This window comes from Gavia stellata, chromosome 23 (genome assembly GCF_030936135.1).
Source record: "Gavia stellata isolate bGavSte3 chromosome 23, bGavSte3.hap2, whole genome shotgun sequence".
NCBI lineage: Eukaryota > Metazoa > Chordata > Aves > Gaviiformes > Gaviidae > Gavia > Gavia stellata.
Genome location: NC_082616.1, coordinates 4,707,791 through 4,733,484, shown reverse-complemented (window position 1 = coordinate 4,733,484; position 25,694 = coordinate 4,707,791). Strand labels below are relative to the sequence as shown.

At 36.5% G+C, this 25,694-nt stretch overlaps 1 protein-coding gene across 1 annotated transcript in view; it reads right to left on the bottom strand.

The window, feature by feature from the left end:
• Positions 1 to 25,694, bottom strand: part of KIF16B (kinesin family member 16B) — a 138,264-nt gene that overhangs the window by 45,335 nt on the left and 67,235 nt on the right. Inside the window, exons 16-22 of the mRNA XM_059828444.1 lie at positions 21,513 to 21,595; positions 21,225 to 21,313; positions 13,972 to 14,025; positions 11,036 to 12,391; positions 7,484 to 7,642; positions 6,528 to 6,633; positions 5,946 to 5,996 (exon numbers count right to left, since the gene is read on the bottom strand). Of these exons, the coding sequence (XP_059684427.1) occupies positions 5,946 to 5,996; positions 6,528 to 6,633; positions 7,484 to 7,642; positions 11,036 to 12,391; positions 13,972 to 14,025; positions 21,225 to 21,313; positions 21,513 to 21,595 (1,898 nt within the window). The remainder of the gene's footprint in view (positions 1 to 5,945; positions 5,997 to 6,527; positions 6,634 to 7,483; positions 7,643 to 11,035; positions 12,392 to 13,971; positions 14,026 to 21,224; positions 21,314 to 21,512; positions 21,596 to 25,694) is intronic.

The following is a 25,694-nucleotide window of genomic DNA, read 5'->3' as shown; positions in this document are numbered from 1 at the left end:
ACGTCATTTCCCTTAACATTAGCATTAAGAGCAGCAAAAAAGAAAATACAAAGAAAATTAATTTTAGTTCCAATTAACTGACTTTACCTAGAAAGTGTTTTTCACAAACTTTTTTTTTTTTTTAGCCGAAATACAAAAAAGTTTGCATTGGAATGTAAAAATATTTTTACGTGACTTCTGTTTACACAACAAATATTCTGTCCTCTCCATTTTGCCCTTCTTTCACTTCTCTCCAAGTTACTGGCTTTTCAAATAAAACTCATTTCTGGAGCATAGAAGTGTAAGCAATTCTTCCCTTGGGAGAAAAAGGAGTTCATTGTCTTGACAACAATATCATCTGGTTTAAAACAACAATAAAACCATGAAGTCACTCTTAAAGCCACCTCTGTCAACACGTACTTTATTAGCAGTCATTTTCAGGGAACTATTACAAACAGCTAATAGAGAGGAAAATAATCTCAAAGTACTGTGGAAAACACACCCTAATACATTAAATAATGCTTTGATAGTCATAAACATCGATCGTTACGTTTCATTTACAGTAGAATAAAAGATATTGCTGTGAAGTTATTTTTTCATAACAGTGCTGAATATTCATTGAGTTAGATTTGAAAACAAACACAAAAGAGGTAAACCATGTTATCTGGAACACAACACACACGAACATTTAACTTTGGGGTATAATCTGAAAAGGAATTATTTGCAGAAATTGCTCTCATTTAACAGCCTTGATTAAGACAGTCCCCCCAGATAGTGCCACTCAATGTTAACTTTCGGCAAGGCTCAGAAGAAATACCTCACTGATGTCCATGAGGGAGCCACTCTTGAACTGGACTGACACGAGGTTACACTCCAACTCCTAACTACTCTGTCTACTCCATGTTCTGCGAGATATTTGTGTATACTTTCTTTGTTAAAAAGAAAAACCATACCTCAAAATAACATGACACATTTTGCTCATCTCTGGACTTCCTTGAGGTGGTAGAAAGTTTTGTTCTGATAAAAAAAACAACCCTTAATTGTCTATCCAACCCAGCGTTCATCTTTCCAGACACAACTTCCCCATCCAGTGCAAGTTATTTCTTTTAAAATCCTACGTGAATTACGTTATCATGTCTTAACATATGGTAAGAACAAATGGGAAATGTTCTTATACTAGTAGAGAGACTGAAGTCTAACTCTGTCTAGTAAAGATTGCACCTCTACCGGCAATATGCTTACAGAATTTAGAATTTCAGATTAGATACCACTGTTTTTTCTGCCAAGGACCATCTTCCTCAAACAAGGCAGATGGCAAATTCAAGCAACAGGATTCAAAGGTATTCAGCTCCCTTTACAAGGGAAGAAACAAAAGATGGGAGACAACAGCTTGTTTATTATTTGAACATCTGACAGGGGTAACAGGTAAAGAATAACCTTGTACTAAGCTAAAGGGAAGCCTCGAGTAATGGAAATCTTTTACTAATGTTCAATAGTTCCATTATTTCTTGGAATGTAATATTAAAGAGACTGTAAGAGATGCAATCTCACAGCATCAACAACTCCATTAGTAAGCAAGCAGAAGAAGAGGAAAGTCAAGCCAGGCACATTACATGGAGTGAACTCTAGAGTTAAGTTTAACTCCATCCTTCAGGCAGTATCCCCAGTTGCTAACTATCCGTTTAGCAGCATGAGAAACATGTACACAGATCAAACTCCAAAACGTTTGCCTTACCACAGGCATAGTAGCATGACCAAAGGTCAAAATGCTATTTAAAGCACAACCGATGTCTGTTTACACCCTTTAACTAGGTTCATGGTCACATCACATTTCCCTTAAACACTCGCATCAAGGGAATATAAGGACTTACTCTATTGTGAGGGAGTACAAGTTAACTATCTTGACAAAATAAATATGAATGACTTAAAGCCATGCATTGCTTCCCTGCAAGAAAAGGAGAGGAGGTGGAAATCTAAAAAGAATATTGGACATTTTTCTTGTTCTGTTTCACTGCTTCCACGTAGCTTACGCTCTCCTAGCTCTGGGCAAAGAGGGTAAACCCAGGAGAAAAGAGATGTGGCAAATCCATCAATCCCCGGTACCTCAGCCAACACAACTTAGAACAAGCCAAACACAACTCCTTTTGCATGTGTGATAAACTTTAATGCAAGAGTGCAATAATCCTTAATGCAAAACTCCAAAGCAGAAGAGAATTGTCAATGCTATTGTTCCAAAAATTGTAAGTATAAAAGCTATAAACATCCTTAGCATTAAGAGCATATAGAGAATGTACGACAGGAACCAATACACACCTTACAGTTCAGACAAAAAAAATATTGCAGATGTTTTCAAATATTGAGATCAAGGGCATGAAACAGATGAGAAGCATGAAAAACAAAGATACTCAGAAAGATTAAGGAAAAGGCAATCAAGGAGGAATGGAGAAGACATTAACAAAGATGGAAAGGAGATGGAGGGAGCCAGAAACAACAGCCAAAATGGAAATCAGAACACATAGCTGTAGAGTTTTGATCCACCTACCACATAAGATAGAAACATATAGTTTCCTAACGTTCCCAAGTAGATGTATGTACAGCATATTAGAGACTCACAAACAGTAAGCACTCAAGTAATAATGATTTTTGCTAAGATGGGTGTACACACACTATGGTATTCCCTTAGAGGCTCAAAGGACTCTTTTGCTTATTGGTATTAAAAAAGAAAAAAAGGATTTTATCAATATTCATTAGCCTCTTATTTTGAATGTATCTAAACGTATTTGGATTTCAACACCTAGTCAGATGCATAATTAGCCAAATGGCTTCTTCACTTGAACTGAATGTTAATTTCCAGATTTCCGAAGGGATATGCAAACTGCTTTGAAGAATTGATGGGATGACTGTCAGTTGAGTATTTATTTCTTTTTCACAGTTTTTAGAAAAACCAATTCCTGAATCAGATCCAATCTTGCTCCTTCTAGAAAACACAAGCTCAATTTTTGTGAAATTCTCTTTGTCTGGCAAAATTACACATCTGATATCGTTCAAACTGTACAATTGAAGGCTGTCAAATTGTGATCGCTGGCATGAAGCATCCAAAAAGTCAGGTGCAGGATAAAAGACATTATTTTCCCTTAAAAGACCTATATGAGTAGTTGTAAGAACAAGAGCTCTATACTCAGCCTGCTTAGCACAGTCTACTTTCACTGAGGTATATAGCAGTACATGAATGCCACCTAACAAAGGTTTAATACTTCCCATATTTTCATGGAGTAAGTAAACCAGATCAGCTAATTCAGTTCTAAATTTACAGGACAATCGTACTCCGTTTGAAAAAACTAAGTCATTTACTTCTGATGTCCAGTCAAGCGAAATCTGCATCAAATCGTCTTTCAAGAGCTGGTGATTTAAATAAACAGCATCATCCATTGTAGAAATCAAAACGCTCATCACATCATGACAAATCCTTTGAGTGAAGCGTTTGTTATAAGTAAATATTGTGAGTAAACCATCTTCAGCAGAACACAGAAGACTAATATTCTGTCCAGCAAAGCCAACTTGAATCTCCTTTATCGTGACAACGGGAACCTCATGAAACATTGCCAAGGAACTCTGGCAGATGTCTTGTTCGACTGACGAAACAACAACATACAGAACAGAGCTGAACAAAAGCAAGCAAGCAGGTTCTGGATCAGGGTTTTTGCAATTGCCTACCGCAAGCCAATATATACCTTTCAACTCCTCCATTCTAATACAAATTTGAGGCAAGGCACAGGTCAAAAATTCCAGCACTTTTTCCAGAGAACAGACCTGAAGCTTCAAAAAGACATCAGGAAAATGCACAAATTTCTGTCTTAACACAAGACTGTTTTCCAGCTCTTCATTTTTACAACAGCATGCAAATCCTTCAGAGGGCTTTCTCGCACAGGCTTTGCAGATTTCTGTGCTCACACACATTGTGATAGTCTCTTGCACAGGGGATTCAGGCTGAATGACATTTTCAGTATGAGCTTTGGCGTCATCAGTAGAGTGGGACATGTCTTGATTCGTATCTGACTTAAAGAAGATATTGACTTGCAAGTTTCTTACAAATGGCAGATTTTTTATTAATGATACTGCTTGTGCACATCTCTCACTTCTGTCACACAAAGTTCCCAACTCCTTAATTTGTTTAGAAACCACCGTACTGTTGAGCAGCTGACTACTGGCATCTTTGTAAAGGCAGGAAAGCTTACTGAAAAGATATCCCAAACCATAAGTGTGTTCCGGTCTCACATCAGAATGAGAAGCTATTGACCTAAAAGAAATCAAATCAGAGGCTTTTTGTGTTGGAAGCTGAGAATTACTAGACTGGTCTTCGATTGTCGGGTGCACTGCCTTAGATGGGCTGTTTTCTTTACAAGTTATTATTTCAGAATGCACAGTAGACTGAGAAAAGAGAAGGCATGACATGCTGTTAAAGCCAGCCTGCTCATTAGCACCCATTAAGGATCCTACAGGAGACAGCTGTTCCAAGTGGGAACAATCAGATTCAGTTCTTGAGCTGTCACGATCCTGCGAAGTCATTATTTTATCATCAAAATGACTGAGATTTTCAAACTTGCAGAGTGAATAAGCCATGTTATTTAAGTCGTGACTTTGTAAAGTAGATAAAACATTCTGATAAGGAACATTCTTACTCTTTAAAGTATTAATATTTTTAGAGTGAATTAAACTACTTTCAGTGTCACGACGACAAGCAAAGCTCTCCTGTTCTGAATAACTCCTTTCATTCTCAAGTGCCTTCTCTGATGTAAAAGGGGAGGAGATTCTTCTAGAATTGGAAAATAAATCCCACATCTCTGTATATTCCTTCTGTCTTTTATGGTCTCTTACTCCTGCGTTTTCTCCACACAACTCAGAAGCACAATTTCCATCTTTAGATAGAAATGGAAAGCCACAATGTGGCTGCCACTGTTGACTTTTCTGTTAAAAATTTCAAAAGAAGAAAATAGAAACATCTTTATAAAACCTTCCGATTCAAACATTTCTCAAATTGAGAATTGATTTTGATTAGGTTTGTACAATCATTCAAAATTGGTACGATCATTGTACAATCTCTCAAAATCAGAGAGAGAAAATGAAGAGAAGTGATTGAGGTCTGATTCAGGAATGGTTGATCTTCTCAGCCCACCACTGCTTTTCCTTTGTACAGTATCCATTTCACTTGGTTTTTACTTGCTTTACTCGAAAACCACAGGGAAATCAAAAGGCGATGCAGAAATTTATAAGCCCTTTATTATTTTTCCACACACGCACAAAAAAGTAATCCTATACTATCCAAGATAGCATAAAAAGTCCAAGACAGCTTAAAAATAACAGTGTAAAAGTCCAAAAAAGTCCAAATCAGAGGTGTTGCAGCCCTCCTACTATTAAGGTTTAAATCCATAAAGTTATTTAGGATTTACTCACCAAGACAAGTAATTAACCATGGTTCCAGCAAAAGTTAGGCAACCAAATACAGTGAGAGGGGTCTAAGCCTCACTTTAAAAATACATGTATGAATCCTTCATGACATGGGCAAATTTGCCTGATGCTACTTGCTAATATTATAGACACCCTTACAGTAGTGAGTTCATTGTGAGTCAAAAATGTGAAGTGGTATTCTGAATTCAGACAATCTCTCCTCATTAATTCCTTTTTCCTCTAAAAATCAGGAAAGGGATACTGTTCCAAATTAATAATCATGACAAAACAAAGAAGAAACATCCACAATAACACCACACCTTTCAAATACAGAAAAAGTTATGCTCAATCTGAAAAAAATCACTTAAATTCCAGCTGGCAAAATACATTGCTGTCCCTATTAACCGTTAATCTTGCTGTGAATTCAAAATTCTAATTATGCAGCTAAATATTAAGAAATTTAATTACAGGGCATGCCATAATTTAAGACAGCCATTCCATTCTGACAAATTATGACCTACCTCATACTTCAGCTTGCGTTGAACAGTGCCATTATTAAGCCTCTCATTATCCTAAGAACAAAAAAGGTACAGGTGATTATTAAAAAGAGTGCCTTTCTTGTATAAATTCATTTAAAGCTACTTATAGGAAGAGACATTCTTTTTAATAGCCAAAAATAACTATTTTCTTATTGATATTTATTAAACCACTGGCTTAGAAGTCAATCAACCCAGTCCATGGACGAATTAGATCACCAGTTTTTAAATGAGCATTTGTTTGCAAGCATAAACAATTGCCATTCTTCTGAGCAGAATTTTATCAATGTATTTTACAGACATAAAATGAAGATTTTAATTTTATCTGGAAGCTTCCTATTGCCATTCACACACTCTTGCCTGCAAAACAAATGGAATACAACATAAAACAGCTGCTGGGAAAAAAAGATGAGCAAAATCTAAAACTGGTATCCCTGATTTACTGTTTACTTTTTTGGTAAATTAAAATAATGTAAACATAGGGAAACATGAAAATTATTGAACAACAAAACTAAAACAGTGGTTACACATGGTGCACTGAAGGTCATCCTACCCATCTCTGCTCACCTTTAAACTTTCTGTAGACCAGGACAGGCTAACATCATTATCCTCAGCTTTATGATGAATATTCTGGAGCCTTCTCTGCACTTCTTGTTCAATAAAGGCATTTATCCTTCAAGATATAGAAAAAGATTAAAAAAAGAATCCTTTTAGCTAAAACCCAAGACAGGCTAAAGGGTTCTTCGAAACGCTTATGAACTCCAAGTACTGCACAATTCTTAATTGGCAGGCTTAATGTTAGACCAGTTTTATCCCTCCTTAAGGAACACGGACTTTTGAGCAAGTGCTCATTTAACAGGCAAAGGTTAACAATTTGTTATCACAATTAGACAATTTAATGGACCACAGGTTAAGCCACTGCTCTGCATACAGCTCTACATACAAGTGGCACTGAGGGTAAGAGAGATGAAGAAGAAAGAGAAGGCTGGGCTTGCATCTTTAGTCACTTAGTGGTTTGCTGTTATTATCACTTCTGCAGTTATTGGCAACTCGGGCTAGCAAAGGTTTGGTCTCCAAACAGAAGGAATCTTCCAAGAGTTGAGACTAACAACTGCATGTATAAGTGTAAAAAGAACAGAGAGAAAATAGATTTTAAGTGACACCAGGCAGCTGCCCTATTAAAAAAGGCTTATGACAATTTCATTTACTTTGTTGCTTTAAGTGTATATACAGCTATACCATATAGACAAGTAACTGTAAACACAATAACAATTTCAATACATTTAAGCCTACAGTTTCACAAACCTCTCTTCTAAAACAAACTGCACAGGACCAACAGATTAGCCTGTTGGTTATTTAAAGTAAAACACAGCAAATTAATTCTATTTCCAGACTAGTCTTCACATACAATTACAGTATTTAATTACAATCCAACCCTGGCAGAACAATCTTTCAAAATATTTCTTTTCTAAAGCTACTGTTTGCATTCATATCAAAATATCACAGAAATGCAGGTTACGTACCTATCGTCAACTAGCGGAGCAGCGGGTGGCTGTGGCTTTGCTGGGCTCATAGGGGAAGTGGTATGGGAGAGTCTCTCTTCTAACATTCCATGATTTCCTTTCTGACCACCATCACCCTCATATATCTTTTGCTTCAGCTGCTGAATTTCCTGGTCCAGGCTATAAAGAGATCTTAAAATGTAATTCGCTTTGTTTTAGAGTCAATTCCCATAGTTCTTATGGGAAGTACTGTACTTTCACTGGGATACAAGTATGCAAGATTGTAAGTATTAGTATTTATGAAGATATAGCAATTGTAATTGTTCTTCAAGCATATTTAGCTAGGAAAATAGAGACAGCTCAAAAACACATTACAACAGCACTATTAAGTTAAATAATACAACTTCAATAACTTCCAATGCAAAAAGTATCTAACTCGGCACATTAAATATTAATTCATAAGACTTAACTTATCTATTAGGATCACTTGAATAAACTTTCCTCATTACAGAACTCTATCAATTACCTCAGTTATTAGCTTCCAGTGTGAAGTAAATGAATAAACGGGGGGGAATTAAAAACTCAAAATACAGCACTAATCCAGAAAAAACAAAAGACACCTAAAACAGTGATGTGGCAAAACATAGCTAGAAGAAAAATCTTTAAATTGTGTACTATACATATAAATCTTATTTTTCAGTTATTCCTTCTGTCTGTAGATATATTTTTGAAAATTTACTTACAAAATAAAACATCTAGTATTTATTTTATATACACCTAATAAATCACCTCTTGAAATGGAAACCTCCTTACTTTTTTTAACAAATAAATTTCATACCAGCCAGATTTATGCGCAGAATACAATATGTAAAATTGGATACCATATTTTTGACTGAAAATGCCTGAGGCATCTAATATAAAATAAGAAGCACTTCTTGCAATATTTATCACTTAGTGAAATTAAACTATATTATAGCAAAGTAATCTGCAGAACACACTTTTCACTTGTAATGTAGCTAAGATTAGACTAGTAACACAGTAATAATATTCCCCATTTCCATTACAACTTTTGTCCCTAAAGGTAATTGTTTTTCTAGAGGTTACTTGAAAATTAAAGAATAAAAAAAAAATCAGTCCCTGCAAAAGCAGGGGAAACTGTGCAAAGTTGGGATTCTACCACTTATGCTACAATTGCATATATCTAAATTGAAGTACAGTGCTACAACTACTTTACTCCATCTTGAAGGTTAAAACAGAAAATTAAAGAGATGACAAATGCTGAGGGTTAGGCTGGCGTAAAGCAGGCTGAATTGTTACTTCATTTTTAGAGTACTTTTTGCAGCCCTGCCAGAAGCCATCTGTCTCTTTTGATTAGCAGCAAGACAATCTTACATCCTTAGGGAAAGTGGATGGGAGATAGCTGATGGACATAGGAAAGTATTTGCACCTATGGAAAAATCAATTTAACCACAAAAATCAGAATTACATTGAAGGAACAAAGCTTATCTCTTGATTTGTAAACATCCTACTATCAAAAGATACCACTTCCTATAGCTATAAACTTATCCAGCCATGTGACGCATCCAGCAGAAAATAAACTAAACTGCACCTTGCCACTTGTGGTCGATACATCCTATTGTCACAAAGACGACTCTAAAATCGGTTTATGTTCATTCTATTGCCACAAGCCTCTGCCAGTAAAGACAAAACGTGTATGCATTATTCCAGTATAAGTTAACTTCAAATTATTGTTTTGGGGGTTATTCCTGTAGGTGAAAGAATTTGAGCTAACACATTATTGCAACTGGAAAAAAAAACATTTTATCCAGTTATGATGGACTTATGCTCATAGAGCATTTAAAAAGAATATTGTGTTTCAACATTTTCAGAGAGTTAACGCTGATCTAAACCAGAGCACATCATCGCATAATGGTATCTAGATAAACAATAAGAAATATATACAATTCATATGTCTGCTATAGCGCCCAAGACATTGTGTACTGTGAAGTGTAAACTCGAAGATGAGAGCGATAAGTAGCCTGAAACATTCAATATACTATTATGTATCTTAAGATGTTCTTCTGCCTCAACTTTCATAAAAATATTCTGAATTGAATTATTCAGGCCCCTGAGCGATCCACTGAAAGACTTCAAAGTTTTATTTAGATTGTGCAAGAGGACTTTAAAGTAAACAAGAAAAAAAAAACAAGGGAAAAAAAAAGAGACCTTTTCACTTCCTTGGTATCTTTTCCAAACCTCAGTCTTGTAGCTGACAACGTATTTTTTCACTTATCACACAACCCAGCAATCTCTTCAGGGCTAAGCTGTCTATTTTTGTGAAACCTCTGGTTGTTTATAGCTGACTTCAGTCAAGCAGGATGTTTAGCGTAGAAAACGAGATTTTATGTTCAAGACAATTATGAAAAATAATGGCAATATCCACAACAAAATGATAAATCAGTATTGACAATGCTTAACTAAAATCTCCACAATGTAGCTCTAAATGTTGAAGAAGTGACCTCTACACAGGGTATAGAAAGGAACTGTTCTCTTCTGATAATGGTTTAAAAGCAAAAGGAGGCAGAAGAGCTCTTCAGTTCGGCTATAAGCAAGTTTCTTTTTTTAGGTGTTTTTTCTAATCAAGTATCTGTTTGAAGGGCTTATGAAAGAAGAGTCAAGTAATTAGTGGAATAGTGAAAACCAAATGACAAATGCTACCTCAAGAAAAAACACTTCATTATCTCACCAATAGTCACAGGTTATAAAGCTCTACTATCAGCAAATCAGACATCACATCTGAAAACGGCAATTCTGCCCCTTTTCCCTTTTCAAAGATCCTACCTTACCTGAATCACTTTTCTCTGAGCCTCCCATACATAGGCTGAATGTTATGCTACCCAGTATCATGTGTACAACCGATGACATTGCTTCTGTACCTAAATGGGTTTGTCATCACACAGGACCGTATTAAAGCCTCTGTATATTTTCCAGTAAGCTTAAAACACACCATCAAATTTTACATGGATGTATGGCTAGTCTATTTTATTTAACGCTGACACCAGTAACAAAAAATTAAACATTACACCTGTTTACTTTGAATATGAGAAGTGTTCAGTACGTCATCAGCTCAGAGAGACAGTTGGCAGTCTACTGTAACTATCAGTCTCCACATCTTGAACAAACATCTAGCTTGTTACTAATAAAGAAACAAAATGTTATACATTAATATTTTAAGAGAAAAAAGTTGTTAGACAGTACATGTTTTTGAAAGGGCAGAACATAAGGTTGGCTGAGCTTTCCAAATAGGTAAACCAATTTATTTAAGTACTGTGATGGCTAATGCAAATACTATACTGCTGAGGATGGGATAAGTATCCGAACACAATAGAAACTGAGTGAGCAAGAATCCTTTAAAAAGCAATACAGAGTTTCAATTATGGGTCAACTATTTGAAACTTATCAAGAAACTCAAATACTGGGACACAGAAAAGTTGCACTCTCAACATCTAACGTATAAAATGATTCACTTTTTGGGGATAGGTTCTAATAAATGGAAGCTACCGGAACCCTTACCGTTCTCGGTCTTGTTCGAGGGCTTTCTGCTCAGCTTCTAGACTAGCCTGCAGACCTGCCTGTTCGCTGCAGCTGTTGTTCAAGGTGGCAAGCTTCTGTTTCTGCTCTTCAATTTCAAAGTCTATCGTTGAACGACGTTGCAAAGCAGAATGCCTCCTTTCTAACTTCGCAACAGCTTGCTCCAGCGCCTCTCTCTGCTGTTTTTCCCTTGATTCAAGGATTTCTTTTTCCTTTTTCCGAACCTTTTCCTCCTGACGAGCTACATTGGCTGTGAATTCAAAGGTTTCTTGAAGCTGCTGCAGCTGATTTGTGCTAGCTTTATACTGGGCAAGCTGCTCTTCTTTTTCTTCTATTTCTTTCTCTATTTGATAAAGAGTATTATCTAACCCTAACAAGCCCCTATCAAGGACTTCAGAAGCTCTTTGTTTTTCTTCCAGCAGAGCTGGCAAATGATTGCTCTTCAGGTACTCAAGCTGGCGTACTTTAGATTGGAGCCTGTACTCTGCTGGCTTTATCTTGTCAACTTCTTCAGCCTTGAGTACAGCATCCACAAAGTTTTCATCATCTCTCTTGAGATTTACATGTTCTTCATGTGCAAATTTTAAGTCTTCCAGAGCTCTTTTTTCATCTGCTATTTCCTTATCCAGGTGATGCATTTGTTGAACTAAATCTTTTTCCAAAATAGTCAACTGTTCCAGTTGTTTTCTTTTAAACTCTATGAAATCATGTTGTGCTTTTTCTAACTCTTCGTGGCTTTCATCACCTTCAGATCGAGCTTCCTTGACTTTCAAAAGAAATTCTCTAATATCTTCAAGATCTCTTTTCTCTTCTTCAACTCTCTGTACATCCCCTCTCTTCAGGAGCTCTATCATGACCTGCTTCTCTCGAAGCTGTTCTTCCAGATGAGCCACCAACATCACCTGCTCCCTTTCTTGTTCTTCAAGTCTCTTTTTTTCTGATTCCAGTTTAAGATACTGTTCATCTTTTTCCTTTTTAAGTTTTTCTAGTTCACGGAAAATCTGCATTTTCTCTGCTTTTTCATTATGATTAAGTTCTTGCAGTCGCTGCAGCTCCTCTTTGACCCGGGCAAAAATTTCTTCCTGCTGTTTTTTCTTTTGAAGCTCTATCTCCTGTTGTTCCCGTAATCTCTCTTCTTCAAATTTTTCTTTTTCAGCCAGCAAATCCTTTAACCTGCTCTCAATGTGAACACTTTTCTGTTTCAGACTCTCTTCCTGTTTTCGAATTTGCAGCTGTACTATTTCTGTCTCTTTGCGCTGTGACTCTACTTCTTGCTGCATTCTTACAAGTTCTGCTTTGTCAGATCTTTGTTTTTCTTCCATCTCTTCTATTTGTTTCCTACAGTAAAACATGCAATATTTCAAACTTTCCTTTTTTTCCCCAAAAGACAACATATCCCTTAGAAGTTAAAAAGGTTTGGACAAGGATTTTGCAGTATATATAATGGTTTCCATTTTTAATAGTTTTGTTTTGCCACAGGTTAAGATCTTACATTGCTTGGAAGTGGCATGAGACAAAAGGTAGAGAGATGTGGATAGTCTATTTCAACATAAAAAGTTGTAGATATATGAAGTTATAGGAAGACATGTTCTATAGCACTTATGTTAGTATAAAATTAGACTGTATTAGTTCTGCGAAATCCAATAAAAATATTGATAGAACACATCCATGCACACAGTGAAGAGTAAATATCTATATTTTTATATATACATACATGCTTATATACACAAATTTGTATAAAAGGTCTTGATTAGAACTTTGCCTCAGCAAATTTAAGCCAACAGATGAACTAAAACAATGTCTTCTCTTTAGGTGAACCCAACTGAATTATTGATAAACAGGATTATAAGATTAGGAACAGACGTATTTGAGAGAAAAATTACTTTAAGACAAATTATTATGTCCTGTGCAATCTCTCTTTTAAAGTTTCTAGTGAATTCCAAATGAGGACGGACTGAGCCTTGAAGGTCACCATTACCCCCATAATATAATCGCCTGAATACAAGTAGAGACAACCTGCAAGTCAGTTAGTTGTTTTGTGAGAAGTTAAAATCAGATAAATTAAAGCACAAGCAAAGCAACTTCAGTGCAACCTGAATTCAAATCCTATCAACATAATAAAGAGGATAAATATCAGTGATTCTGTTGCATCATTTTCTGACTAATACCTTCTAATGTTTCAGAGTTTTTCTGAGTTTACTTAACTTAGTTGACTTATATAAACAGCTCTTTCAAAATGGAGCAAGCAGTCTAAAGCAGAGGTGGCAGAAAGTGTCTTTCAACTTACGAATCTAATCAATGCTGTGATCTGCAACAAGGTGAGAGCTATTAATTCTACAGTCTTAGCAGGTATGATGAGCCAGAACAGTTAGCTCAGTTTGCCAGCTGACAACAATACTTTCTTTTGTACTTCAAACTGATTTCAAAATAATGTTCTGGTAAGTATGATTAGTATGCCCATACCAGCACTACAGTTTTATTTTTTAAGAGAAGCAGAGTTTATAATGTGAGTTTTTCCAATCAAGATTCAATCCAAAGGCAACTAAACTGTGAAAAAGATCTGAATAAAGAACATAATTTGCCATCTTTTAAAATAATACCATGAAAGTTAAGAGCAAGAGTAATGTATTACGCTTATATAATCTACCCTCCTTATACCTTTGTTTTTGGTATTTTCTTTGCTAAAGATCACAATTGGCTACAATTCAGCTTGCCTATCTGTTACTAATCAATAAGCATGAACAGTTCAAGAAAATAACCAAAATCTTCATAGAAGACAAAACAAAATAAAATTATTTATATCAGGATCCTCTGCTTGCCAAGTAACACTGTAACACCAAATTAATGATTTAAATGAGTCAACAATGTGTGTATATACACACACTCACACAAGTGAAGACCACAGAGAACAATGTTACCTTTTACTTTCTAATTTTTCCAGCTCCTCTCGTTGTTGTCTCTCAAATTCTAGCCTGATTTAAAAAAAAAAACAAAAAAGAACACAGTAAAAATGTGATATTCAGGAAATAATAACGAAAAATAGGAAGATACGATACTATTTGGTGTCTGTTTAGAAGATTATAACAATGGTACAAATCAAAAGTTCTATAAAACTACTTTCTACAATAACAGAAAATATTTCCTTCATTAGGGCTACAAATTAGATATCATGCTGTCTGACATGAGTGCAAACAGAAAAGTAAATTAATTTTGAGGTGGGGGGCGGAACTATTTAAAAAGTAAAGTTAAACAAGGCAAATAAATGATTAGCATAGCCTCTGCAAGTTAACTACATGCGGACATGGCAATCAATACATAGAAATTGAATTTCTCTACCTTAGACAGATCGGTCCTTTTACAGGGAAAAGACTGCCATGGGAGGCAGGGGGAAAACAGAGCGATCAATTAAGAAAGGAATTGATAGAAAAAACATATTAGCGGTACAGAATATTTTTAAGTCAACAACAGTTGTTTTATTAGAAGTTAAATTGATTAGATTCATAGAACATTCGTTCACATTACTATTCAAAAGTAAAATTTAAATAATTGTTCTTTCCAAACACGTTTTTCCAATGCCAATGATAGTTAATCGATGCTCATCATCCTGTGGTTTATTAACTCGGCCACTCCTCAGAAGGGAAAGAGCTACGAAACAAAGCTACGGCATGCTTGGAGCTCTTCTTCCTTTTCCTCCCAAGAAGAAAAAACCACATTACTATGATGTAACCTGCAGGGTTGAAAAACCTCAAATTCCTGCAAGTGTTCATGTACAGAACACAAGTCAAACTCATTTATCTAAAATATTTAGTTTGATAAGGTTCTGAATAATTACGGGACAGTATTTGATGTCATTTTTAATAACAGCTCTTATTACAGTTGTACAGAACTTATTGTAATTTCCTTTGAAAGATTTATGGTTTTTAAGGAAGTTTGTCAAAATAAATATTCTCCATGCTTTTTTAAAGCATAGACAACCTATATATGGACTGAAATACTCAATCAAATACACAAATATCCAGTTATTTCAGACCTGATACAGCTTACGGAGTTTGCAGGTTAGTGAGATCGTTCATACTGAAAAAATGCAAGACTGCACCACAAGATAACTTCAAGTACGTGAGGAACTACAGTATAAGATGTCAGGACCACAATTATACAGACAAACTTTTTAAAAATAAGGTACATTTAACATGTCTTTCTAAAATTATACAAATGCCTATGACAAAAAGGAATTACCCTTGGAAATGTGCAAAAAATACACCAATACTCTATAAAGTAGTTCAAATGAACTTTGATTCCTCCGTGCTCAAGAAGCATCTTTGTAACTGTTGCAATGCTGGAGAAAGACTAGTTTAACAAATTCCCTTTTTCCCTATTTCTCACAAAGTCATTTTAAAAAAATACCTTCTATGACGTCTAAAAGATTAGCAAATGTATATTTTTATACACAACTCCAGACATCTGGAGCCTTCCCATAAATGTCTCACCAAGAGCCCCTTCACGTTTGCATTAGGACTGTCTAGGATGGGCACTTCTGGGCACTATTTCAACATTAAAGTACAATGAGAGATGACAACAACTTAGTATTTTTTATTTTATTATAATTTCTGTAGCAGCAATGCAAAATCCACAAAGTTATGCAAAGAGAGCAAAAAATCATCTTAAGGGACCTTCAGAAAGCAAAAGCTTAATTTAATGGTTACCATGCACTTTTGTTTTTTCTCCTTTTTTTTTTTTAAGCTATACCTCAAAAGCCCTTGCTTTGGCTATGGTCTACCTCTGGAATTCATAGCTGTTAGTTATCACTTCTTACCTAGGGCCTGGCTGACAAATGCCACTATATTCATCATTACTTCAGTCCAAAATAATATTGACCCTGGGGAATATAGCTCCAGTCTGTGGAAATACAGATGTCCGTTGGGCACTGTCAGATATAGACCATCTTTGCTTAGACAGCTGGCAAAGATGATTTACATGTATTCCCATGCTTAGTTAAACCATAATGAAGTAAAATGTTTCAGATCAACTAACATAATATGCATAGCCCAGAGCAAAAGTCTTCTGATATTTTGACTGTCCTATAAAACACATAATTTGGCAAACATATTTTATATACACATAAAAATGGTAACTATCTTTTGATTGAGGTCTGGTACAAGGAAAATGAACCATCATAGTAATCAGTCTGATATAAAAACAGGTCAGTGGTGACAACTGTGATATTCTCTTTGAGGAAATATCTCTAATACCTTCGCAATTGGTGTCACGACGATCAGTTTTACCTTACACTGAAATGAAGCTGGTGGTGCTCTAAAGGTTGTTCAGGAAGGAGGAATGAACTATGCAGAAGTGGTTCTTTCTTCAGTGAAAATGGCCAAATATGGAACATCATCAACACCCCAATCAACAGCTTCCAAACACTATACCTAGCTGGTTTTGAAATCCACATTTAACACATTTTAGACAAGTAAATACCTCTATGAAGAGAAGGCCTAACACAGCCTGGTGTTTTGTGGCTACGTAGATTCTGTGGTGCCTAAGAAGGTCTGCGCTCCACTGAAGGCTCTCCTACCACAGGGTTATTCACAGTGCTTCTATTCTCTATCAAAGGTGCTCATGCTGCAGCCTGTATTTCTGCAGGGGTAATAATGATGCCTGTCTTCCTTAGCTGGCTGCCTGTTTTCTCAATATATTTAGGAATTCACCACTTTTGAGACCATTACTACAGCAGTATTTGCTTCAAACTGGTTGTGAGTTCAAAGTTATTTCAGGACAGGAGAGAATCTGGGGAGGCAGGACAGGCTGACAGTGATTGCAGAAACCTTGTTTCTTTAAGAAGCTAGTCAAAAAAAAATCTCAGCATCACCAAAAACATCACTGGCTATAACAAATCACTGCCAGTTTTACAAAGCACAGGTGCAAGACTGATGTTTTCCGGTTTGGTCTATCTGTAATAAAAATCTTTTTCACATAACCTCTACTCCCTTTATTAATGTGAACACTACCGTGAATAGAAAAAAAAAAAATATTAGCTTGAAATTAAAAAGAAAGAAACATAACGATATTAAAGACTAGAATCTACTCTTTCTTCTTTTGTAGATCTACCACAAAGGAACTTAATCTGATCAGTGTTGAATTAAATAGTCACCATTTTCCTGGAAAACGTGGCATATCTAGTGATAAGAGCAGTGTAGATAAGCTGCGGAGAAAGGAAGTCAGTTCTACTAGCACAGCACTACAATAGCTTAATTTACACAGCACAAAAGTGCGATCTGGTACTACATCTATTAGGAAAGACTGAGTACTGGCAGGACTACAAAGATGTTACAATGCCGCTCTGTAGCCCAATTTATGAGATTAATTTAAAAAACAAAACAAAAAACCCCATGCTAAATCCATGACAACACCAAGGTTTTTCATGAGCGGTTTTACAGTTACAGTAAAATGTAGCTTACAAAAGGTTCACAAATGAAATCTTCAACATAAATCTACGTGCAAAATTTTATTTTATCCAAAGCTTATTATCTGAAGCACTGTTGCGTGACACCAGATTAAAAACAAAGACTGGGAACAAGCAGAACAAAGTATTTTGCATATTAAGCCAAAATTGTATGGAACTATCAACAGCCAAACAAAACACACACACACCCCAAAAGCCACACACAAAGATCACCCATCTGAAAACACAGTTAAAGATAACACTGATTTTCACATAGGAAAGATACAGGTAGAGTAAGCAAGATCGATCATTTATCTGCTTTCACAACAACTGAAGGTAATACCCCACAGGCTCTTCTGCCATCGATGGCTAAAGGTGCTAGATCTTACAAGCTGTTTATTGCAAGCTACATACATTGCAAATTTAGCTGCCAGCCTTTAAGTTATCAATACTGAAATTGGAAGAAAACGGTAGTCTTGAAAGTGCTAAATTAACAATGGGCAGAATACTTGTCAGCTGCAGAAGTCGCACAAAAACCCCAGAGGACCAGCTACCGAATCCAGATCTACGCTGCTGGTGGGCAGTAGACCATCATGTTACGAGAAACCGATACTACAAACTATTGTAATAAAGGGTATACCAAAGGACCACATCCTACATAGTTCCTAATTAAAAAAAGAAAATATCCAAACAACATTTAGTGTAGGATATTCTTTTCCATCTGCATTTTTCCAGGAAGCAAGATGCTCACCCCTGCCTAACGCCTTGGGTGCAATTACCCTGCCTTTGATACCCAGAGGTCAGATATATTCCATGGTTTACCCAGGCTGAACAGTCACCACTCAGGAGAATAACCACTGCAGAACTGTACGTGCTAAGCAGCATTCTAGCTGGAAGCACAGAGCTCAAGCATTCTGCAAGCCGTCTAACTCTTGATGAATATGATGCCATTGGCTTTGAATTATTACTAAGGCCTAAATGCTTGGGGTCTGCTTTATTCAAAATGTATTTTCTTTAACTTGCATTTCCCCCAGCACCCGTTCCCCTTAAAGTAATACTTCCTGCAGAATTACATCTTTGGGACAAGCACACCACACGATCAGAAAAATCCCAGTGCTGTCACAAAGGAGGAGAGGGAAAGAAAACAGTGTTAGCATCAACAGAAATAAATTTAAAATTGTCATGGAACTCCAGCCTAAGCTGAAAAGCTGCTGTTGCCAAATTGCTGTCCATAAAGATGCATCAATTATGGAAGATGCTTTCTTCTACTGATTTGTAAGACCAGGGCTCAGTTAAACTGCAGTGCAAGCTTCAGAGTCTACCTTCTCTTTGCAGCAGTCATAAAAGCAGTAAAAACGGTCATATTGGGGGGGGGGGGGGGGGGGGTGTGGTTGGTTTGTCTGGGTTTTTTTTTGTTGGGTTTGGTTTTGGTGTTTATTTTTTAATAATTGATCTATTAGGATGACACCCACCTCTGCGCTGCATGGGCAATGTGTATTATTAGGTATCACATCTCTTGTTTTAAACGTAGTTAAAAGCACCTAAAGATAGGGGTAAGAATTTAAATTACAAATATGCAAGCATGAGCTTCCTTGCTTAGAAAAACACATGTACATAACAGTGCCTATGGAACAACCTCAGATCGGTTTTATTGCTTACAAATAAGTGACAGTCATGCAGACCTGCATTCCTCTTCTAATGTGAGCCTTGAGCATAACCCTTTCTTGTGTTTATAAATTAAGCAGGAGAAAATATCTATTCCTGCAAGCCAGTTCACAAAGATTAATTGAATGCAGACTAGCAGGAGAATATCAATAATTAACCCTCTGCTCATAGTTTATAGTTTAATAAAACACAGGCATGAAAGTGTCCAGGAATATAAAGAGTATTTCACCTAATCTTATCCTCAATTTCAACAGCAACAGTGCTCTCATAATCACACCCAAGAAAGGAAAATAAAAGTTACAAGAAGCATTAGATGCAGAAAATGGTAGTGTTTCTAAAAACTGCTGCTTACATTGATATCTTAATTATATTACTCATACTGTTTGATTTCCAGGAAAGCAAAGCAAGGTGTCTGAAGAACTGATAAGGAAAAAAGAAGCTATATTCCACAAAATATATTAGGGGAAAAAGAAGAATTTGCTGCAATCTACTCTACAATAGAGAGAAGCAAGTAACAGTCCAGACTTCTCTTTTTTCCTCTCCCTTTTTTCTCTCTCTCTCTCTTTTTTTTTTTTTTTGTAAGGGTCACAGGAAAAGTCCTCTCTCTAAAACACAATTTGGCATTATCTGAAGACAGTATGAACTCCTTGGACAGGGAATCATTCCAAGCCTACCTTCAACTGGGCCTTGCCCATGCCATTATATTTTGCTGCAAATCTGAAAGACTAAAAGTGAGGCAATGCTGAAACAGTCTGTCCTACTCTATGCTGACCGCAAAGTCAAGGTCAGTACTGCACAGTATAGTGCAATTATTCATAACAGTATTGTAACAGAGTAACCTTATTAGTCGGGGAAAAGCCCACGGTAGCTGATCGATAACCAGAGGTAACAAAGAACAGCCAGGAACTTTCCCCAGCCTACAGAAAAGATACTACTAGCAACCATCACTGGAAGTTTTTAGATCAAACTATCCAAAAAGCTAAAGAAATTGAAAAATACGCATATTCTCTTTTGACCTTCTCTTTCATCTCTGAAAAAAGATGTAATTTATGAGCAACTATCTCACTATCTTGACATCTCTGTCAGTAGCTCAGTAGCAAAAGAATAACAGTCACATTTGAAGCAGTGTTATTACACATATTCACTGTATTTAAGACATTGTTTAACTTGAAGTTATTATTACCTGTCCAATCTTCCCAAGTTCTAACTGATAAAAAGCAACCCCACAATAAAAGTTGGGAATAAAGCTGCACTACACAAGCCTGTAATTCAATTTACGGCCAATTTTTCAAAAGCACATCGGTGGTTAAAGTGCCTCATCTCACACTCAATTCAAAACACAGGCACTAGCTATTGAAAAAAAAAATTAGAACAAAACACCATCAATCCTCTCTAAGTCACTTTAAGAACACTGGTAAAAACATTAAAAACAGCTTCTCTACAATAAGCAGTCTATGTCATTGTAACTGTATAATAAAACTGCTTTCCACATCCTAACTTGGCCACCTACTAGGAAGTATATAGGTGAGAACATAAGACATTCACTTCCCAGCCTTTTTATGCTTGTATTGGTATTGTATGAACTCAAAAAAACCTTAATTTTCAGTTTACAAAGCATTTTTCTCGGGGAAAATAGTTAACTTGTAATTCTGAAGAAAGCATAAACATAAAATTTGCCATAGCATTAACGTGCAGAACTGCCTCAGTTATAATGCAAATGTTGTCTCCCAGAGTCCAGGTACTACAACTTTCTTCGTGTTAGACCTATCAGTGTGGCTGTTTGCTGGTGCAGTTACTCTTCTTGCATTCAAGTAGAGACATCCAAGATAAAAGCAAGTTTTAAGCAGGACGGAAAGTTCCTCAGTGTCCCTACACCCCATTTTCTAGCATGGACTAGTTCAAATAACATTTCTGAAAAGTTCTGGCTTCATTCAGAAGCCCATTATTTAACAAGCATATACTATTAACCTGAGAACAAAATATTTTCTGACTGCCATTTGGAACATTCAAACCACTAAAATGAAGAATGGTTGCAACTTTAATAACCGCATTTTAGAATATACTCACCCTGGATTATAAAGCATAACCGCTGACAGGTTCTCACAAGATTTTGAAAGATCTGTCATAGACAAGCTGAAGGAAGATAGCAGTCCACTCTAACAACAGACCATAAAATAAACATATTAGACAAACTCTGATGTGCTTACAAACTCTTATTTTGTTTCACTTGGTGAAATATTAACTAATGTGTGTGAAGCAAATCAAAAAAGTATTCTACAAGAAATGAGGTATGTCTATATTAACAAGAAAATTGTGAAAAGGTTTAAATTTCCCCAAACACTGATTGAATCTCACCTTTCTTTTTTCCCTGAGCTTAGCAGCTTCTTTGGGATGGTTAAAGCGAAACATATTGGTTCTTCCAAGTAATATAACAGCACCTGATCCGAAAAACACACACAATTCACTGACAACGTACTGTACCTGAAAACGCTAAGTCATTTTTCAGACATGCAATATGCAATACGTAAGCAAAGACTTCCAGCAAGAACAAAATGAAAATGCATTTTGACAATTCAAGTGTATAACGATGCACAGTCACAGCTACGTTAACAATGTATACAGTTTATTCCTTCCCTTTTCTACTAAAAAAACCCCGAGCCACACATGTTCACACACACAAAGGTCAATCATGTTCATGAAGCTCAGGTAAAGAATAAATATAGGTAGAGGAAGCAGTGGAAGCAGCTGCCCCAATTTGTCCTACACACTCTACAACAGCGATACTTTAGAGGCTACCGGCAGGTCCCAGATACAATGGGAACGACCATAAACGTGACTAAGAACAAACTGTTACCCATCCACTACTGATGGCAGTCAGGTTTGAATCCACCTACACTGAAAGCTCCAGATCTCTGTAATTTATACTCTCACTTACCTTCTTCTTCTTTATGTGGAACACCACTGAAGTTTATTGTCACTCAAAGCAAGATTATTAGACTTTTATACCCAATAGTTATTTTCTGAGAGAAGAACCTTGAATAATTCATATTGCTTAGTGCACATCCATTATTGTATTTGATCAGTTAAGGTACAGGTCACAAATAATGAGATTCTGGGCAATTCTTATCATATTTTAAAGACAATGGCACCAAGATTAATATTTTCCTGCTAAGCAGTATATTGTCAGTGATGTCTCACTACTGTCATTACATGGAATTCTTCCCAGTTCACCACCACAGAATCAAGCATTTCTCTGTTGGTCGGTATGAGGCAATTTTAAAAGAAAAAGGACTCCATTACATCCACAATATGAAAAAACGGCACTTAGACTGTTTACTACAAACAAATTCTTAACATCTGAAAATTAAATGCTGTCCTTAATAAGGAATGTACCTCTTAAAATTAGCTTAGTTGGGAATAACAACCCAAATAAGGCCATGCAGTCTTGGCAAATAAATGGCAAAGAGCACTACAGTCACGACATCACTTCTTGCTGTTTACATGACACCTCAGCTTTGAACCATATGAATAGGTTACCTCAGTCTAATCTTAAAAAGAATTACCTTTCATCAATCTGTACATAGGTTTGTATTGCAAAGTCATTTTTATACCACCTCTAATTTATGTGATGCTGCAGGTTGACCTTTCCTGTGAGAAGTGCGCTGGGCCTACTTTTTATGTAAGCATGTTAAAAGGGGTCCCTGATGGTCATGACTGCTGTAGTTCAAGGGTTAAAACCGTTTCTAGTCTACCACTGCTTCATATGCTCACCACTGTCCCAAACGTTTCTCTGTTCCACTCTTGCTGACTGCATGGAGACAGTGAGGACTTCTATGAAATTCCTTCAGTTACTTTCAAATTAAGATAAAAATAATTAATTGTAAACATTTTTGACCACATTACTAGGTGGAAGCAACTTCAACAAATGAATTAAAATTTCAGAATGAATATAGATACAGATCCGCGTTCCCAACTTTAAAACAAATTCAAAAGAAAACAGGAGAGAGAGGGGCTTAACAGCAAGCACGGACAACTCCTAGGTTTCTCTTTTAGTACTTCTCTGAATACTACAACCATGAACCTACAGGAGGAGATGTGGCATAAATCTGGGTAGGAGGAAGGCGAAGCGATACGCGCATGTCAGACGATACACGGTTATGGAAGTATTTAGCACACTAACATGGCCAACGTACAGATGAGAAGGGGAACTACAACTCCCCCACTTCTCCGATTACATTCCTTTTTTTTTTAATCTAATCATGTCACAGGCATGATTACTTCACGATGCCACTTCTTGCAATATAGAACTTCTATGTGGTTTTTATTATTATCATAGTATTTTCTGTTATTAAGGAAAAACTCTACAATCCACTTGACAGAACTTAGATAAGCATCAACATCAAAGACCTTTTAGGAAAATAAGTCTGGACAAAACCGTACAGACAAATATTTCCCAAGCACCAGGTTTGATTGCCCGCTGTTGCACAATACAGCTCCCCATCAGAATGCAGGTGTGCAAAGAGCAGCGTAAATGTCGTCATGGAAACATAACTGGATTTGCAATGGGGTTTGCTTTCCATTCATTTACTGTAAGCAACAACTCTTATTCTCCTTACATGTTAAATGGCAATGACAAAAGGGTTGTCAAATACAGTAATAGTACCAAAAACAACAACAAAAACTAACCAAGAAGAGTCTTTAGCATTTGTGGAGCTCTGATCTCGTTATTTAACTGGTTGACTCCAACATATACATGACCAGAGAGCACAGGGGAGAAAAAAGTAAATATGTACATATATACATATATATACACACACATGTAAGAAGAATGAATGTTGAATGTCATCAAGCATCTCTGATCTACACAGAACAATCTTTTGGAACTATGCAAACAAATGTATCAATAATTAAGATCTTACCAACTTCTAAGAGTCACCTTTTTTATTTTTGAAAGCTTTTTTTTATTAACTATAAAAAAACCCAAGCAGTAGGAGGTTACGTTAAGTACAGAAGGGTTGGCAGTTTGGCCTAAAAACCAGAAAACTTGGTTGAAGTTGAGGATAAATTTAAGGTAAAGGACTAATTCTAATTATGAATATTAATTCAATTACCTCCAGAAATCCTACCATATGTTCTCAAGAACAACAAAATATTGTAGTAAGTTACATTTACACAAAAAGGCCACATTAGCCAGAATTCACAAATGCTGGAAGTAATCTGTAGAAGGAAGTGGTAATTAATTAATATGCCTTTTTTTTCTTTAAACTCCGTGACAGTCTAAAAACTTAACACATTTTTAAATGAACAGTTATTAATGATGAACGGAAACATTTAAATATATCAGCAGTTAATCAGCGTTACCTAAAGCAGATATTTAAGGAGGCTGGCACTTCATGCTGTGAGACTAAATGCTAATGCTGCCAGGCTACGTGGCTTGTGCACGAGTCATTAAGCTAGTTATTTCATCAGCTTTGCCCACCAGATCTCGTAGCTGCCACCTTTCTGTCAGACTCGGTCTGGTTACACTGTCTACAGGTCAGCTCACACCGCTGTTTTTCACAATTTAGTAACTTAAAGCAACCCTTTCCCCTTCTTTTGAGTTGCAAATTTCTTTAGACAAATTCAGGAGGGAAAAAAGTCACGTTTCCACTGTTCACAGGACAAAAATCAAGTTGTTACTTAGGCCTGGAAGAGGGAAATCGCATCCAAACTCCTACTTTCTTCTGAGGCACATCAAACCTTACTGCCTTTGAAATGCAGTAGGACGAAGTAAAGATGAGTCATTGCAACTGCAATTCTTATGTTTACAGTGTTATTTGCCATTAATGTCAACATTTCTGTTGCTAACAATTTATCAATGGGATTTACTCAAACATAAGACAAAGGGAGCTGGGCTTTCTTTTTTTTCCCCAGTAGGTGTAACAGAAACAATCACATAGGTCTTGTTTTGCATGAAGAAATAGACACTTAAAAATCAATATCCCCTCTCTACACCAAAACTCCCTGCTTTCTGAAAGCAGACTTTTGAAGCACTTGTTTGAGTTCAGAGAAGATGCGAGACTTCCCTTGTTCAACGTTGCATTCTTGCTTTGTTAGAATAAGCTTACTCTGAAAGCTTTGTTCCAAGAACGTAAAGTGACATTGCTTGTCAGCAGCTGAGCTGTCAGCCTCACTGCTAACAGGTCTTCAGCTCATTGCTAAACGGGAAAATATTCTGGGTGCTCCTGAAAGATAAAACATCCCGAACCTCTGCTGCAGCACTCACCAGCTTACTTGGTAGCCAGTCCTTTCCAGGCCAACACAATACAACTTTGTTCCCAGCTGTCCCAGCTGCTTTTTCGTTTCCAGATTTTAAAGCTTTTATATTAAAATTATAATTCTCTAAACTTCCTCCATAAGGGTTAGCCTCCCCCTTTTTGTCATTTCCCTACAGCTGCAGGAACCAGATGCTCCAGCTGAATCTCCTGCTATACAGGAGGATTTGGCACCAGCGTGTTCAGTAGGACCAGCCTGAAGCTCGGGGGGGGGCGGGGGGCA